This window comes from Ursus arctos, unplaced genomic scaffold (genome assembly GCF_023065955.2).
Source record: "Ursus arctos isolate Adak ecotype North America unplaced genomic scaffold, UrsArc2.0 scaffold_33, whole genome shotgun sequence".
Taxonomy (NCBI): Eukaryota; Metazoa; Chordata; class Mammalia; order Carnivora; family Ursidae; genus Ursus; species Ursus arctos.
The window spans coordinates 5,349,640-5,368,824 of record NW_026623019.1 but is presented as its reverse complement, the minus strand read 5'-3'; the positions used below and the strand labels follow the sequence as shown (position 1 = coordinate 5,368,824).

At 38.8% G+C, this 19,185-nt stretch overlaps 1 protein-coding gene across 1 annotated transcript; it reads right to left on the bottom strand.

The window, feature by feature from the left end:
- Positions 1–470: 470 nt before the first annotated feature.
- INSL6 (insulin like 6) lies at positions 471–9,768 on the bottom strand. The gene is made up of 2 exons (XM_026519240.4): positions 9,319–9,768; positions 471–855 (listed from the first exon to the last, which is right to left on the bottom strand). Exons 1-2 carry the CDS (start codon positions 9,596–9,598, stop codon positions 497–499), a joined length of 639 nt encoding a protein of 212 aa, XP_026375025.2. The 5' UTR covers positions 9,599–9,768; the 3' UTR covers positions 471–496.
- Between the last annotated feature and the right edge of the window lie 9,417 nt (positions 9,769–19,185).

Genomic DNA, 19,185 nt, shown 5'->3' with positions numbered 1-19,185 from the left:
AGTTAGAGACATTCCCTGAACTCTCTTTAAGTCCTCAGTAGAAACAGAAGATTTCTGACCAGTTACTAAAATAAAACTCAAGGAATTAAAAGAGTACGTACTATCACAGTATAAGGGCTCCTACTAGGAGTGGTAGCTGGTTAGTTATTTTTAAGATGGTGGGACAGACTCACTGGCATACTGGAGTGAGCTTAATAGTCACCGGGCATTAGTCTGTGTGTCATAGAGATGGAATGCAGAACATACCATAATCTATTTAAATGCAGCCTGAGAGAGTTCCAAGCACCTCCAGTAACATCTTCAAATATAAAAATATATGAAAAATTGGGGTTAACAAAATTACCAAAGATTCCTATTATTACCGTAAAGTATTGCTAAGTACCTGCAAATACTTTCAGATGGTGTTCACAGCAAAGAACCTACAAGGACAATTACCAAAAATAAAGTAAAATAAATATATTAAGCTTTTATTAAGTTAGTATAATTCCTATGATGGTTAGTATATCTCAGTCACAAATGATGGGACTTGTTTCTGTAAGTTTTTATATTCAACGTATGGAAAACATGCGATGCTGAGTTCTTCTATTGTACATCCTTTAAGACAACACTTTTCTGAGTATCCTCTGCGTTTTCTTTGGGGATGATTCCCCCAAAACACATTGCGTAAGGTTTTAATTTTGTTTGTATCTTTCTTCTGAAATTCTGAAATTTCATGAATATACTGATTGGTATCTTGTGATGAGGAAAATTCTCTTGTCTTATCAGGTGGCAAGTTGGCCCTTATATATCTATACTCAGGCAGTGGTGACATCTCCAAACTGTTAATCGCTTCTTCCTCAGAGGCAGAAGTAGAGACTGTTGAGAGACAAGAAAAAAATCCTACTTTATTAAAATCTTCCTTTAGATGAAAAGTTAATCATAATACTAGAATACTAAAGTCCACTAATTATTTTTTTTAAGATTTATTTATTTATTTGAGAGAGAGAGAGCATGAGCATACCAGCGTGGGGAGGGGCAGAGGGAGAGGGAGAGAATCTCAAGCAGACTCCGTGCTGAGTGCGGAGCCTGATGCAGGGCTTGATCTCACAATGCTGAGATCATGACCAGAGCAGAAACCAAGAGTTGGAAGCTCAACCGATTGTGCCACCCAGGGGCCCCTAAAGTCTGCTAATTATTAAAAAACAAGTAATTACATTTTGAATAATAAAATGGTTTTCAAAAGCAATGTATATATCTTAACTAAAATGGTTTTAAGTAGTGTTTTCCTATAAAAAAGCTTAAAAATTTTTGCACATTTTTTATGCAAAGACATTTTTTATTGAGATATCATTCACATGTCATAAAATTCAGTATTTTAAAGCATACAATTCAGTGTTTTTTAGTATATTCACAAGGTTATGCAACCATCACCACTATCTAATTCCAGAACATTGGTGTCAGCCCCAAGAGAAGCCCCATACCCGTGAACAGTCATTCCTGTTTCCCTCTTCCTCCAGCCTCGGGCAACCACTGACTTACTTTTCATTTCTAAGTATTTGCCTATTTTGGAAATGAAATCATACCACACACATGTGGCCATTTATATCTGATTTCTTTCACATATCTATGTTGTAGCATGTATCAGCATTTTATTCCTTTTATGCCTGAATAGTTTTCCATTGTATGGATATATCACATTTTGTTGATACATTTATCAGTTGATGGACATTTGGGTTGTTTCTACCTTTTGGCTATTATGAATAGTGCTGCTGTGAATATTCACATACAAGTTTTTGTGTGAAAATATGTCTGTAATTTTCTTGGGTATAAATCTAGTAGTAGAACTGCCAGATCTTAAGGTTAATTTGTTTAATTTTCTGAGAAACCATTTTCCACAGTGACTACATCATTTTATAGTCCCACCATTGATATATTAGGATTTGAGTTGCTCCACACCCTCATTAACACTTGAGTTTTCCATTTTTGATCATGGCCATCCTAGTGGATGGGAGGTGATATCCCACTGTGGTTTTGATTTGCATTTACCTACTGACAAATGATGTTGAGCATCTCTTTGTGTGCTTATTGTAGATCCTCTTTGTAGAAATGTCTATTCAAATCCTTTGCCCATTTCTACTTGGGTTACAGTAGTCCCCCCTTATTGGCAGTTTCTCTTTCCCTGCTGTCTGTTCCCTGCAGTCAACTCTGGTCTGGAAGCAGATGATCCCCCTTCTGACAGAACATCAGACGGTCAGTAGTAGCCTAATGCTATGTCACAATGACTATGTTATTAACCTCACTTCATCTCAGCACATAGGCATTTTATTATTTCACATCACCACAAGAAGGGTGAGGACAGATAACATATTTTGAGAGACAGAGAACACATTCATGTAACTTTTATTACAGTGTATTATTATAATTGTTATATTTTATTATTGTTGATATCTTACTGTGCCTTATTTATAAATTAACCTTTATTGTAGGTATGCATGTATAGGAAAAAACAACATATGCAAGGTTTGGTACTTACTATCCCTGGTTTCAGGTATCCACGAGGGGTCTTGAAGTATATACCCTGCAGATAAGGGGGAACTACTGTATTTGTCTTTTTTTGCATATTTTATAACCATTTTGTTTGTTGTTGAATTATGAAGAGTTGAAGAAGTGGCGATATGCTCAATGAACTGACTGCTATTACACTGCTCTTAACTTATTCAGTATTACTGGAAAGAAATTAAAATAAATTCAGAAGGTAATTACTTGGAGGCTTTTTGGATTTCCGTCATTGCCCTTGCCTATCTACTGTCCCTTCTAGGAGGATACATTTGCCTGTAACCACTGCTATAGAGCCAGCCCTTAGACAGCCATGCTCTGAACTATAAGACCACCCTACAGCCACAGTTGAACCGTGACTACAGGTTGTTACTACCTGACCCCAAAGAAATCAATGTACTATGGTGGCCAGCAATCCATGCCATGTGAAAACATGAGTTGGCCCAATCAATGTCCTCTCTCTGAAGATAGAACTAAGAAGTAGTGAGAAACAGAACTGAAAGGGTACTATGAAGCTTGTCATGACAAGCTAAAGTCATAAAGAAACATATATTGGAGGAGAAAAGATTCAGAGAGGGAGAGAAAAAGAGAGAAGGTGGTTTTTAAAGCTGATGTGATTCCTCAGGCTTTCCAGAGACTTTCAAAGTTCTTTCCTAGATCTTGTTTCTGTAATAGCTATATCCCCCACCATTTTTTCTCGAAATTATTTAGGTGAATCCCTGTACCTTGTAGTTAGAGTCCTTTTAGAACACTATTTACTAACTTTGTATTTAAAATGTGTAAGCTGAATTGTGGAACATTAACACTTTAGGATAGATATTAAAGATACTGAATGCTAAGTCATCTAAGACAGATATAAATATGTGATGAATTAAGATGTGTCATAATTAATAGAGTACACGGGAAAAAGTAAATTAGACTGTGCAGGCAAATTGAAAAAAGAGCTTCCTGTTGGGATGTGCCATGTTCTGTTACTCAAAGGGTAAAAAAAGACAATAAAAAGGAAACTTTTACATGAATGAAGGCAGCTAAAGACCAATTAATGAAAACTATATGTCAAACTGGGGAGGTAGAGAGAAACAAGCTCTACTCACCAGAAAACAGGAAAGGTTAAACATGAGCATTCAGATCTATGAATTTGAAAAAGAACAACAAAGAGGACCCACAGTAGTAAGAAGGTAAGAAATCAGTGAAATACAGAACCAAAACACTATAAATGTTTAGAAACCCAAAACTTGGTTCTTTAAAAGGATTAATAAAATAAATACAACCCTAGCCAGACTAATCAAGAAAGAAGAGATGAAAAGGAACAACAAAAAAGAACAACAAATAAAACTGAGTATTTAAAATAAATGAATATTATGAGTGTTATATATTTAAAAATCAAGATGAAATGGATGAATCCTTAGAAAAATACAAGATGCCTTTATTGGCACAGAAAATTTAAAAAGACAGACATAGATGATTTTAGAGGTAGGGTCTACCTGCTTTTCAAGAACAGTAAGTTCTAATCACATACAGGTTGTTCCAAGAAAAGAGGAAAAGAGCAAAAGCTGCCCAGCATATTTTATGAACCTAGTATATTCTTTATTCCAAAACTAGGTAAGAACAATATGATTTAAAAAAAAAACACTCATGTGAGCCCATTTACTTATAAATGTTTATTTGGAAGTCCTAAAAAAGATATTAGTTAACTGAATCCATAAACATATTTTACAAATATATTAAGAAAGTGTTTATTCCAAAAATGCAAAGATAGGTCAAGATGCCCAAATCTATCAGTCCAATTTACCACATGACTAGATTCCCATACTCTCAATCGGGTTTGCTTTCTACTTTATAAGAAAATGAAAGCAATCATAAGAGAACTTGCATTTGGGCCCTTCACTATTTTTTTTTATTCTTTTAACATCTGTACCCATACATTCTGCCTTCCTACCTATTTACATAGGTGAACTATTCACTCTAAAGCCAGTTCCTCCATTTAGGGACCATATCTCTTCTCCTCTTGCCGACTCCAGGGCATCACTCCAGCAATGCTCTCTATACCCTTCATCATCAACTCTTCACTCCTATAAGCAAAAAAATGTTATTTCTCCCACTTAAAAAAAAGCCAAAACCACTCCTCTTGGCCCTGTTTACCTTGCCAGTTACCATCCTGCTTGTTTTCTCCCCTCTGTAGCAAAACTCCTTGACTGTTTTCTAGTACTGATTAATTCCTCTTCTCTCCTTCTGCCTTGAACCCTCTCTAATCAGGCTTATGTTCCATCGTTGCCCCAAAACTTCTCTTTTCAAGGTCACGAATGATCTCTATATTACTAAACTGAACAACCAATTCTCATCTTATCTGACTCATCAGAAACATTCCTTCTTGATACACTTTCTTAACTTCGTTTCTAGGACACCACATTCTTCCCACCTGTCTATTTGTTTCTTTTCTATCTGCTTTGCAATACTTCCTCCAACTGTTTAATGCTGATGTCTCCCGGGGCTCAGTCCTTGGCACTCCTCTCTATGTATACTTCTCTTGGTGATCTCATCCAGTCTTATGGCTCCGACAATCATCTATACACCTACGACTCCTAAATTCCTATCTTTAAGTGAGATTATTTCCATAACCCAGATTCACATATATCCTTCTTCCTACTCATCGTCTCCACTTCAGTGTCTCAAACTCAACATGTTCAAAACTCCATCCGAGTTTATCAGACCTCAGTTGATAGAAACCCTATCCTTCCAGATGTTTAAAGCAAAAACTTTGGGATCACATTAAAAATATATATTAGAATCATTTTTGACTTCTCTTTTTTCTCATATTTCACATAAAATCTGTCCAAATATATCTGGAATAAAACAATTTCCACTACCACCACTGCTCCTGTCTCATCCGGCTGCTATCACCTCTACTACCGCACCCCCAGAGCAAGCTTCCGCTTCTGCTCTTGCCTCCCTATAGCTTGTCCTCAATGCAGTAGCCAGAGTGATGCCTTTAAAATGTCAATTAATGTCACTCCCGGCTCCACGCACATGTGCTATCTTGGTCTCTCTCTCTCTCTAAAAAATAAATCTTTGAAAAATACCATTTATGTATATCTTAAAAAATCATGCACAGGAAAAAAATGCACAATCTGCCAAAAAACAAAAAATAAAAACACATAATAAACACTTTGGAATTGTTGCCTATGAGAGGAGAACAGGAGTAGAAAAAGGAGATATGTGAAGACTAATCATATTTTTTTTAAGATTTTATTTATGTGAGAGAGAGAACAAGCAGGGGGAGGGGCAGAGGGAAAGGGAAAAGCAGACTCCCCACTGAGCAGGGAGCCCAATGTGGGACTCGATCCCAGGACCCTGAGTTCATGACTTGAGCCGAAGGCAGATGCTTAACTGAGCCACCCAGCGGCCCCAAGACTAATCATCTTCTAACACACTGTGTAATGTACTTATGCTTACTATCTATCTTCACTATTCTATAAGCTTCAGGAGGGCAGAAGTCTTCACTGCTACCTGAGTAAAACTCTTCACTCTTATACTCCAAGCACCAAGAAAAATACCCAGCATGTGATAGGCATTCAAATTTTGCTGAATTAATATATAAAGAAAGGGGTCCTGCATAGCCCATTTGTGATAACGATATCTAAAAAACAAGAATAGATGTGTAGGGAATATGACTGATCCAACTGGAATAGGGGTTATGGATTATGAAAAGCTGGTGATGAAGCATTAATGATTTCACCTGGCACTAAGAGCTAGGAAGCACCATACTCAGCCAGAATTTAGAAATATAATGGGGTAGGTCTTGGAGACATAGCCCATATCCTTAAGGATCCACTATCAAGAAGCACACAATTTCAGATTCAAGTTATATATGAGTAGTTCTGAAAAACATTTTAAAATATCAGTGCACTAAACTATCTTTTCCTGTGTCAGACTCAAATAGATAATCAGAAGATTAAAATTGTTGATAATTGACTTGATCTAACATAGAAATGTATCTTGCTAGTACAAGCTAATAAAAGTTAACTTTTCAGCCACATTCAAATGAAAAAGAAATGGCATAATTATATATTCTATATTGAGAACATGTACCTCTTCTCTATGACTTCTAATTATTCATTGGAAATTAACAGGATATATTGAATGTTATCTTTCCCTATAGGTCAATAATTTTTTAATTAAATTTTTTAAAGATTTTATTTATTTAATTGAGAGAGAGGAGAGAGTGAGTACAAGTGGGGTAGGGGTGCAGAGGGAGAGGCAGACTGTCGCTGAGCAGGGAGGCTGAGGCAGGTTCCATCCCAGGACTCTGAGATCACGACCTGAGCCAAAGGCAGACACCTAACCAAATAACCCACCCAGGTGCCACTAGGTCAATAATTTTTAAAAATTTACCACAAATACATATTGATAACTTAAATCCATTTTTCATTCTTCCACACATTGTAAAACGACTATGGCTTTATGGCCACATGACATTTCCACTTTAGAAAACTGTCCTTTACATAGTTGCCACAGTAACATGTTTCATTGGTATGACAATTCTAGAATGCTGTAAGATACATTTTTATTTCCTACAAATCTTGTTTCACTGCAGCTCTCTCCTCATTGAATTAATGACACTTATCTCTCCAGGGAAGTGTGAATAACACCTAAAGCAAAGCAGTCATTAATCAGCTCTGAGTTTCAGTTTATGTGCTACTGAAGCAAGCACAGCTTTGAGTTTTAAAGTTGGTTCTTATAAAAATTAATAGTCTCCAGAGCAGGCTTTGTTGAGAAAAGGGATTCTAGGCTCTTTTTAAATAACAAACTCAAGCTTGGATGTCTGAATGTAAAATTTTGACTACGGTATAGGTAGTGAGAGCAGCATCAGGTCTCTCTGGGAGCTTGCAAAAACGAAGACGCTCAGGGCCCCACCCACTGAATCACAACCTGTACATTAACAGTATTCCCCAGGTGAATCATATGCACATGAAAGTGTGAGAATCGCTGAAATAAAGTACAAGTGGATGACTGGGGGGAGACGCTTCTTCCATTATAAAAGCAAAATAAAGTAAGTTTATATGTAGGTAGGTTTGATGGTAGAAAATGATCAAGAATCAGTCTGATGGTTTCCATTCTTTGTCTTTCAAAGTTTTCATTCCCTTAGCAGCAATAGAAGAATGGAGTAAGTTCCATTCATTCATTGGTTCATTTAGTAAGTTAAAATGAGTGCCTATAATGTGGGAGGCAATTTTAGTTTGTCTCCGTCATCTACATCGGGTGTTTTTTGGCATGATAGTCCACTCCTTTCCTTAATTTCAGAAATCTTGCCTTTTGCAAAATTTGTCCAAATCAAATTAAAGTAATTGAATGACTTTAAAATACAATAATTTCAATGACACTATGCTATGGACAGCCTATAGAAAGTGCATTTTCTTTTAAAATGACAAACCATGTTGGTACTAAAATGTAAATATACAGTTAGAAGGTAACAATGAATCTGAAACAGGAATATTCTTCCTAAAGACTGCTTAAAAGCATTAAGTATACATTCAATATATATTAAGCAATACTGTGTTCTAGGCCTTCTGCAAGGCGTTTCAGATAAAAACATGCATGAAATAGAGGCGCCTGGGTGGCTCAGTCGTTAGGCATCTGCCTTCGGCTCAGGGCGTGATCCCGGTGTTCCGGGATCCCGCCCCCGCATCGGGCTCCTCCCCTGCGAGCCTGCTTTCTTCCTCTCCCACTCCCCCTGCTTGTGTTCCCTTTCTCGCTGTCTCTCTGTCAAATAACTAAATAAAAAATATTTTTAAAAAATACATGCATGAAATAAGCCCTATAATATGGTCTGGTATACAGGACTGGCCTTAAGGGAGAGACTTTTTGCGCACACAGACCCAGCACTGAGGAGGACCTTGCATTTTCTTTAACGCTCTGTTGTCAAGTCTTGAAATTCTCAAAAATTTCATCTTGTAAGTGAAGTGTTAAGTACATGAGCTTTTAAGTGAAATCTGTTGGGAGAATAGACCATGTGTATGAGCAGAGGAGATAACATACAAAGAAAGGGGGGGAGGAAGCTTTATATTTTAGTACCTTTATTGGCCCTTTCCTGCTTTTGAACAAGGGGCCCTGCATTTTTGTTCCGCACCTGGGTTGGGCCAATTATGCGGCTGGTCCTGATGATGGTCAAGTAGATCTATCTATGTGTTAGATATTGTGGTAGACAGAATGGAGTGAGTAGCTATGAAGGGGTCAGTGGTGACTTCACAGGGAAAATGAAACCTCAGAGGCTCCGAAGGACAAAGTGGGGTTTGCCAGGTGACAAGTGAACTCAGATGGTTAAGGGTCTGCCTTCTGCTCAGGTCATGATCCCAGGGTCCTGAGATCCAGCCCCACATTCCTCTCCCTGCTCAGCGGGGAGTCTGTTTCTCCTCCCACTCCTTGGGTCCTGCTCCCCCTGCTCATGCTCTCTCTTTGTCTCTCTCTCTGAAATAAATAAAATATTTAAAACAAACAAAAACAGCAACAAAAACAAGTGTACTCCAGAAAAGGAAAGCTAAGGAAGAAGCCGCATTCTTACATAAATGTATACATTTATATGTGTACACTTATTTCGTCTAGGTTTTTTAAAAAAGCTTCATTGAGGTTTTCCCTAACCGCGATATATCGGCTTATAAAAATTCTTATTTATCTGTGTACTAGGCACAAATTCCATTTCCTGGGGAAACTCACCATCTGGCACAGCAGATTGGGGTAAAAGAAAGTACAAGGATGAGCAAACATGCCTTCGGTTTATGTATTTACCTGGGTTAGTGCCTCTCGCCCAAGCCGGGAAAGTGGTTTGGGAGCTTTCCAACCGGTCTGGGATGAAGGTTTCAATCTCGTTGTCCTGGGGAAACAGTGGCGGCATGGGGGTTTCCTCTTCGAAGTAGCTCCAATTGACATTGCCACAGAGTTTTACTATTTCCTTCAGGAGGTGCCTGCCGCACAGCCTCCTGGCTCTGCTGATTTCGCTCAGCTCACGGGAGAACCGAACTAACAGGAGCCCCAGCGACAGCAGACACACGCAGAGGAGCCGCGGCATCCCTGGGCCCCCGCCGCCAAGTCCACCGCGCGGTCTAACTGTCGCGGGTCCCGCTCCTCCCAGCACCTGCCCCCTCCCGCCAGGTCCGAGCTGCGCACGCGCGCCTGGCAGTCTGGCGAGCGCGTGCGGACCTCGCGAGAACGCCCAGGCGCGAGGCGGGAGGCGCGAGGTGCGAGATGGCCGCGAGCTGGCTTTTTGAGCTCCCCCGGGGTCCTCAGAGCATGGTAGGTAGCGGGCTCCAGTTCTTGAAATCCTTGATTCGTTTTCTCTGCCCTCCCCACTAAGGAAGCGCATCCGAGACCTGTGGTGCCCACTTTAACCGGTAAAATCAGAAAAGGTGTTGCTCCTCATAGCGGAGTGCATTTCCCGCCCGTTTGCCTGGTTGGTAATGGGGCGTCGCTTCCTCAGAAACATCTTTTTTCGTTTACCCCCTGATGTACATCGCGGGAGGTTCGTTCAAGTTTATTGGTGCGCGTGTTTGATAACCTCTTCCAGCAAGTCCCCAAGCGCCCTGCAGGCACAGCCAGGCCGGTGTTTGAGCCCCGGGGCAGCTCGGGGGCCCCGCGCGCCGTCGGTATCGGAGGGGCTGGAGCCTGGACGCGCTGGAAGGCGCTGGAAGGTGCGCGTCTCAGCCCGATTCAGAGCGCGCTCGGGAGATGCCCGCCCGCTCCCCGGAGAGCAATGGCCCTGAGCCTCGATCTCTGGACCCGGAGCAGTAGCTGGGATGCTGACCTGCTACGGTCGGCGATAGAGGAGACAGGACTGTCTGTAACTAGCTTATGACAGGGACCCCGCGGGTTTGCCTCTTAAGAATCCCAGCATTTTGCTAAACCAGGAGGGAAGGGAGAGGGAAGTGCGCGCGGTGGGGACGGGTGGCTTGGTCGTTTTGGAGATCTGATTGGTGCCTTGGTTCGGGAGGACGCACTAGCGGCCACCAGGGGGCAGTCGGGGGCTGCTCGGGGAGGAGGCGTGATTCCCCGCGGGGGCGGGGGTGTCCAAGCCCGGTGGAGGCCCGCGCGCGTCCCTGTGGTGTCGGAAAGGTCTCCTGCTCCTTTCTGCCGTCCGCCTCCGGGTCTTCGTCTCCGTGGTCCGTTTCCCCAGCGTTAGCCTGCTGCCCAGTGGCACCCAGGAGCGCTGTTCAGTTAGCTGGACTTGGAGTTTTTCAAAGGCCAACGTGATTTGATTAGAACGATGGCATTACCTTCCTTAAAACACAGCCACTGTCCAAATTGTGGTGCGCTGTGAGTTGCAGCCAGAGCTCCACCGGGGGAGCCCTGTGAGAACGGAAAAAATTCCTTATGTGGAGAGGAAGACTTGAAACAGTTCTGCTGACCTCTAGTGAGGGAGGCAAGCACTTGAATTGAGGGGACCACTCAGGCTCGGGTGGTAGGTGTCTCGGTGGGGAGCCGCAGGAAACTATGGGGACTGAATGCTTTGGTGCTAAGACCCTGGTTTCAAACACAGCATAATGGGGGAGCTCTGTTAGAATAGTGTCTGACGCTAGATTCCCAAACCAGTGACAGAATTGGATTTATATTGGTTTGTTAAAACTAAAGAAGAGGGGCTCCCGTGACTGGGTGACTCTTGAACTCAGGGTCGTGAGTTCAAGCCCCACGTTGGGCGTGGAGCGTACTTCAAAACAAAACAAAACAAAGTCTAAAGAAGCTGGGTATTTCTTGCACAGCAAAAACTGTGCTTGCAAATTTGTACCTGTTAACACAAGGACACATATTCTTTTAGGAATAAGAAAGGAATGGCTTATATCTCACACAGGCAGGTAAAGGGGTTATGTTTTGGGGGCACTTTTCCATCTATAATGGAGGAGAAAGTAGGCTAGGAAAAGTGTGTGTGGAAGATGAGAGTAACTGAGTCATTGGATGGTGGTGAAAGACCTCAGTGTCGTCAGTTCAATGTGACAAGAGAACTAGTGGGGTGGAGAGGCGACCTTGGAGCAAATGGAGCTCTGGAATTGACAATGAGCAGTGTGCTGGAGTACAAATAAGATGAATGGAAGTGGTAAAATCAGGAAGGTTCCATGGTGAAAGTGTAGCTCTTGAAAAATCTTGACTTTCTCCCTGAAGAGTTGCATTCTATCAGTCTCTGCTTCCTCAGTGAGAAAAAGCTCTTTAAGGTGACCTCAGGGAGTACCATGATGACCCTCAGAGGCTTGGTTGTGATTAGACACGTCTCAGGATTTGGGATACAGGAATTGGTGTCTTCATCTCTTGTAATTCTGACTAAAACTAAGATGATACCATGCTGGTTTACCATTCTAACAAATGTTCATATCATTTCACAGGTTATTTTGTGTACATAAATGTTCTGTAAATTCTAAAATGGTGAGCCTGAATGTGTTCCTTTACCAATCTAGCTCTTTTCTAAGATAAAACATTAAGCTTCTTATTCAGTTATCTAATTGACTATCCATTTATGTTGCTTAAAAATACTTACTTGAATCTCTTAAAAACATGAAAGTACTCTAACTTGAAAAATAATTGCATTTATTTGCGCCCCCAAATCCAAATGTATTTGGTAATGAACCTGACTGTTTTCAAACATGATTTCAATAAGACAAAGAAGTCACTTGGGGTCAAATAGAAAACTGAAAGGTTTGTGGTTTAATGTTAACATGGTCTACATTGGCAAGATCAATTAAAACTTTTTATTACTTTTGTATGTACCTGGTGTTAGGTGTGTATAAAATGAGTTATGTTGGTGAAATAATTAAGCTTTTTATAATCACTAGGAAGTTAATAAGGTTAAAATGCAATTGGTGCAATGATAGCATTAATTAAAAAAAAACAGATTCTTTAGCGTTAAAGGGTTGATTTTTGAGAGGAAACATTGTAGAGAGATTATGTACTATTTACAGAGCAAATGAAGAATGTAAACACTAATAATGATTTCTCATGTTCTAGTAATCAGTCATGATTGATTTGTGTTTTATTTTTAATGATTTTTTATTATGTTAGTCACCATGCAGTACATCCCCGGTTTCCGATGTAAGGCTCGATGATTCATTAGTTGTGTATAACACCCAGTGCACCATGCAAGCCAGTCATGATTGATTTGGACATTGATAAATGCATCGTGGAGAATATACATGAAGATAGGTGAAAAATCAACAATTACTGTATATTGTGCATATTTTCAGAAAACTTTTGTTACAACCTTTTTTTTTTTTTAACAACATAATTATATTGATAACTGCCTTCTCCTTTTGTTGGGAAAGCAGTACCTCCCTCAAAGATGACTGCTTGTCAGTGTTGTCTTCAGCTCTGGTGGCAAATTAGGAATATTCTGTGACATCATTTTAAGGTTCCTGTATGTTGGCTAATGGAAGGTGACAAGATTTTCTTTTAAGTTTAAAAAGACAGGTGGGAGGTGTGAAAAAACATGTCAAGGAGAATCAGGAAAATTATAAAATTTTGTGTAGGCCAAATGTAAACAGTTGCCTCAAGATAATTTAAGTTACAACAGAATCAACAAGTGTCCTAATGTCTAAACAGCTTCCTTATAGTTGGGCAGTGTGACCTAGTACAGTATTACCAAGGTTCTCTTGCCTCTGACTAATCCTAGGACTGTGCTAAAGCTTGCACAGTGATACTTTGAACTTCCCTGACACTATTTTGATAGATTACTACTTCCATCTGCATGTGTTGCGTGGGGCTGAGCCCAGGCAGCCAGTGAGGTCTTGAGCAAGGCCCTGTAGGCTGCCCTTCACATTGGTGGGCCGCAGCCAACAGGAGGTGCAGACCAGCAGGGGCAGGAGCTCTCACTCGTAGCAGCTCTTCCTAGATGTTGGAGAACCTCTTATGGTGTTTCTCACACATAATCATCATGATATCTAGGAATTCGATGTCACGTATTCACCTTTTCATTGTTTACGCACTAGGCCATGCTCTCTCTAAAGAGTTGCCTCAGCAGCAGGTGAGATCAAAACAGGTCCAGCATCCTGGACTTGGTCTCTCCAGCCTTTCTCTAGAGACTGCAGCTGCTGTTGCCTACTGCCTTCATCTGTGTCCCTATCCTGGGTTTCAGAATACTCTCCCTTCCTGGCTCCAGGTCGCTTTTATAGCACTTGGCTTAACATTCAGGTCTTGAGTCAAGGGTCCCAGCTCCACCCCTTTCCCCAACAGCTTGCAAAAACTTTGCTTTCTCAACACTTTCACCCTCTGCACCCCCTTCTCACATCCCCTTACTCTTTGTGCTCTCAGTATTCTTCTACTCCTTGCTTGTTTTAAAATTTGAATTTACATCTTCTTCTTCCCTCCTTTACAAATATTTTTATGCTTACTTAAATATTTTTGGTTTTTAATGTCATCTTATTTAAATATATGTTATGGTTATTATAGAAAATATAGTTAAAAAATAAAATTGGGGGCACCTGGGTGTCTCAGTCGGTTATGCGTCTACCTTTGGCTCAGGTCATGATCTCAACAAGCCCTGCATTGTGCTCTCTTCTCAGCGGGGAGCTTGCTTCTCCCTCTCCCTCTGCATCTCCCCCTGCTTGTGCTCTCTCTCTCTGTCTCACTCTTTCTGTCAAATAAATAAAACCTAAAAAAAAAATAAAAAAATAAAATTGACCTGTAAACTCATTAGCTAGAGATTGTCTTGGTTTAACACTTACTGTATAACCTATTATTTTTCCAGATTACCCCATTTATTTCTATTTCATCTTCAAGCAGTAAAAAATGCACAATGATTAGATTGATTTCTATACTGCCTTGTACATCCATTGTTCACAAAAGAAAACTGATGATATTTAAACCAAGTTCTATGAAAAGTACTAAAATTCCCCAAATATCACTTTAGGTTTGTACAATAATGTATAAAGTTTACATGGACTTTTCCATTCCTTATTGCAGAGGGCTGGAATCCTAAGCTTAGTAGGAACTTCTGCTCTCTTGAGATCCTGATAAGGATTAGGAAAACACATGAACCTCTGGTGTTGTCTCTTAAGTCTTAGCACTGGATCAAAGATCTTATAGTTGTAGGTAATCAGACTGTTACCACTTTCTACCAATTTCTTGTTTTCTTTTGACTTTTCAGGGTGATTGGTGAGTTGTTACCAGCTATCTGGATATTTTTTTATTTGAAATTGTAATTGTTATCTCTAGATACTGGAAAACACAGACACACACAGAGACACACACACACGACAAAGAAAAATCGATAGGATTTCACAATCCCAGGAAGGATATGCTGGTAACACATATACATGTAAGAACCTTGTATCTTTATGATGGACTTATGGTATTCTATGTTTATTGTATTTTGTGATTAGGTTTTTAATCGCTTTTTAAACATTTTAAAATTTAAATTCAATTTAATTAACATACACTGTATTATTAGTTTCAGGGGTAGAGTTTAGTGATTCATCAGTTGCATACAACACCCAGTGCTCATTACTTCAAGTGCCCTCCTTAATGCCCATCACCCAGTAACCCCAACTCCCACCCACCTCCCCTCCAGCAACCCTCAGTTTGTTTCCTGTAGTTAACAGAGCCTCTTATGCATTTTTCCCCTCTGTTTTTCTCTTATTTTACTTTTCCTTCCCTTCCCCTAGGTTCACCTGTTTTGTTTCTTAAATTCCACATATGAATGAAATAATATGGTACTTGTCTTTCTCTAATTGCTTTATTTCAGTTAGCGTAATACCCTCTAGTTCCATCCATGTGGTTGCAAATAACAAATTTCATTCTTTTTGATGGCTAAGTAATATTCCATTGTGTATATATACCACCTCTTCTTTATCCATTCATCAGTTAATGGACATCTGGGTTTGATTTTTAAATTTTTAAATTAAATGGGGAAATGGGCTGGGGGAAATGGGATCATTAGATGATTCGCAAGATATACATAAACTTGTAAATACAAATAAGATCACATGTTTATAAACCTAATTTATTTGTGTTCAAAATCTAGTCAGAATAGATCTCTTCCACCCAGATAAGCCTGAGGGCTTGATGGAAGTTATAGTACTTTTGAAATAAACTAATAAATACTCTCAGTTTCCAATAAAAATATGTAATTAGGGGGCGCCTGGGTGGCACAGCGGTTAAGCGTCTGCCTTCGGCTCAGGGCGTGATTCCGGCGTTATGGGATCGAGCCCCACATCAGGCTCCTCCACTATGAGCCTGCTTCTTCCTCTCCCACTCCCCCTGCTTGTGTTCCCTCTCTCGCTGGCTGTCTCTATCTCTGTCAAATAAATAAATAAAATCTTTTAAAAAAATATGTAATTAGGTCCCTCATAATTGGAGTAAGGCCATCTGTCAAATACTGGGCATTGTGTAACTTCACATAATATCTGTCTAGAGCTATGGGATAGTCAGACTAGTCACTTTGGATACATTTTCATTATGACAAGCAGTTTGGAGGAGGCTTTTAAAAACTGAGGTTTTGAAGGTATTTTTATGGGTTGACTAACTTCGGATAATAGGCCATGTGCAATAATGTTTTATAAAGTAATTGTTTAGAAATGAATTTCCAGGTGTCTTTTCATATCATGCTGAAAATTCTTTAAACCATTGTTTTCTGTTTCATGTGTTCTAGATATTAACCCTTGTATAATTTTATCCCATTTTGTGACTTTTTATTTCATTCTCTTGATAGTGTCCTTTGATACACAAATGTTGAAAAATTTTTTCTCTGAAATTTACTTCTTTGTATAATTAACATACAATGTTATATTAGTGTCAGGTGTACAACAGTTTTTTAAAGTTTATTATATTATGTTAGTCACCATACAGTACATCATTAGGTTTTGATGTAATGTTCCATGATTCATTGTTAGGTGTACAACGTATTAATTTGACAATTCTATACATTACTCAGTGCTATTCAGGATAAGTGTAGTCACCATCTCTGACCATACAATGTTATTACAATATTATTGACTATTCCCTCTACTGTACTTTACATCTCCATGACTTATTTATTATCTGACTGGAAGTTTGTACTTCTTAATATCCTTTGTCTATTTTGCCCTATAGCCCTTCCTGCTACCTCTCTGGCAACCAACAGTTTGTTCGTTGTATTCATGGGTCTCTTTCTGCTCTGTTTGTTCTGTTTTTTTTAGATTCCACATATCAGTTAAATGATAAGGTGTTTGTCTTTCTCTGTCTGACTTATTTCATTTAGCATAATACCCTCTAGATGCATCTGTATTGTCACAAATAGCAAGATCTCATCCTTTTTTTTTTTTTGATTGGGTAATATTCCATTGGGGGTGTGTGTGTGTGTATATCACCTCTTCTTTATCTATTCATCTATCAGTGGATACTTGAGTTGCTTCCATATCTTGGCTATTATAAATAATACTGCAATAAATATAGGGATGCATATATCTTTTTGAATTACTGTTTTTGTTTTCTTTGGGTAAATACCTAGTAGTGGAATTACTGGATCATATGGTATTTCCATCTTTAATTTTTTTGAGGAATTTTCGTACTGTTTTCTACAGTGGCTGTACCAATTTCCATTCCCACTGTAGTCCATGAGGGTTTCCTTTTCTCCACATCTTCACTGGCACTTGTTATTTATTGTCTTTTTGATACTAGTCATTCTGACTGGTGTGAGATGACATCTCATTGTGGTTTTGATGTACATCTCCTTGATGATAGTGATATTGAGCATCTTTTCATGTGTGTATTGGCCATCTGTATGTCTTTGGGAAAATGTCTATTCAGGTCCTGTGCCCATTTTTAAATTGGAATGTTTGTTTGTTTTGGTGTTGTATAAGTTCCTTATATATTTTTGATATTAACCTCTTAATCGGATATATCATTTGCAAATATCTTCTCCCCTTCAGTAGGTTGCCTTTTTGTTTTGTTGATGGTTTCTTTGCTGTACAAAACCCTTTTATTTTGGTGTAGTCCCAATAGTTTATGTTTGCTTTTGTTTCCCTTGCCTGAGGAAACATATCCATAAATATGTTGCTCAGGGCAATGTCCAAGAGAACAAATGTTTTAAATTTTGATCAGGTCCATTATATCTGTTTTCTTTTGTTGTCTGTGCTTTTGGTGTGATATCTATGAAATCATTGCCACATCCAGTGTCAACCAGATTTTCTCCTAATAATTTTATTTTTAGCTCTTACATTTAGGTCTCTGACATATTTTAGTTAAATTTTATGTACCATGTGAGGTCAGTGTCCAGGTCCTTCTTTTGCAGGTGGGTATCCAGTTTTCCCAGCCCACCACTAGTTGACAATATTGTCCTTTCCCTATTAAATGATCTTGGCACCCTTTTCAAAAACCATTTGACCAAACCAAGAGTTTATTCTGGGCTCTCTGTTCTGTTCCATTGATTTATATGACTGTCCTTTTGTCAGTACCTCACCATTTTGATTACTGAAGCTGAAGCTCTGTAGAAAGTTTTGAAATCAGGCTTAAGGAAAAAAGAAATTTCTTCTTATTTATCTTAGTTCTATTTTTGCAAAAAAGTCATTGACATTTTGATAGGGATGACACTGAACCTGTACATCACTTTGGATAGTATTGACTTCACAATAGTATTAAGACTTCTGATCCACAAACATATATTTGTTTTCATTTATTTCTGCTTTCTTTAATTCTTTTAACAATGTTTTGTAGGTTTCTTCTTGTTTAAGTCATTTCTAAGTGTTGTATTGTTTTTGATGCTCTTGTGAATGGAATTGTCTTCTCCATTGCATTTATGGATGTTCATTGTTAGCGTATATAAATATAGACTGTTTTTGTATGTTGATTTTGTATACTGATACTTTATTGAAATTGTTTATTAGCTCTAGCAGTTTTGTGGAATCTTTAGGTATTTCTTTGTATAAGATCATATCATCTTCAGGCAGAGAATATTTTATTTATTCTTTTCCAATCTACATGCCTTTTTTTTTCCTTTCTCTTATCTAATTTTTCCAGCTACTATATTGAATTGAAAGGGTGAGAGTGATCTTTTCCTTTTTCCTGATCTTAGGGGATAAACTTTCAGTCCTTCACTATTGAGAATGATGTTAAGTTAGATTTTTCATACATAGTATTCATCATGTTGAGGAAGAGTTTTTCTATTCCTAGTTGGTTAGTTGTTGTTTTTTTTATCATGAAATGATATTGAATTTTGTCAAATTCTTTTATGCCATGTTCCCCCATCATTCTATTAATGTGGTATATTACGTTAATTGATTTTTGTATGTTGAACTGTCATTACATTCCAGGAATAAATCTCAGTTAGTCATGAGGGATCCTTTCAGTATTCTGTGGAATTCAGTTTGCTGTTTTTTGTTGAGGATTTTGTCATCAATATCCATAAAGGATATTGGTCTGTAGTGTTCTTTTCTATGTAGTGTCTTTGGCTTTGGTATCAGAGTAATGTTGGTCCCTGCAAATGAGTTAGGAAGTGTTCAACCTCTTCAATATTTTAGAAAAATTTGAGAAGGTTTGGTTTTAATTCTTCTTTAAATGTTTGGTAGAATTCACCAGTGAAACCATTTTGTTCTGGGCTTTTTTGTTGTTGTTGGTGGTGGTGCCAGATTTTGATTACTGATTCAGTATCCTTACTAGGTATAGAGTTACTGAGATTTTCTATTTCTTCATGATTGTTTTTGGTAG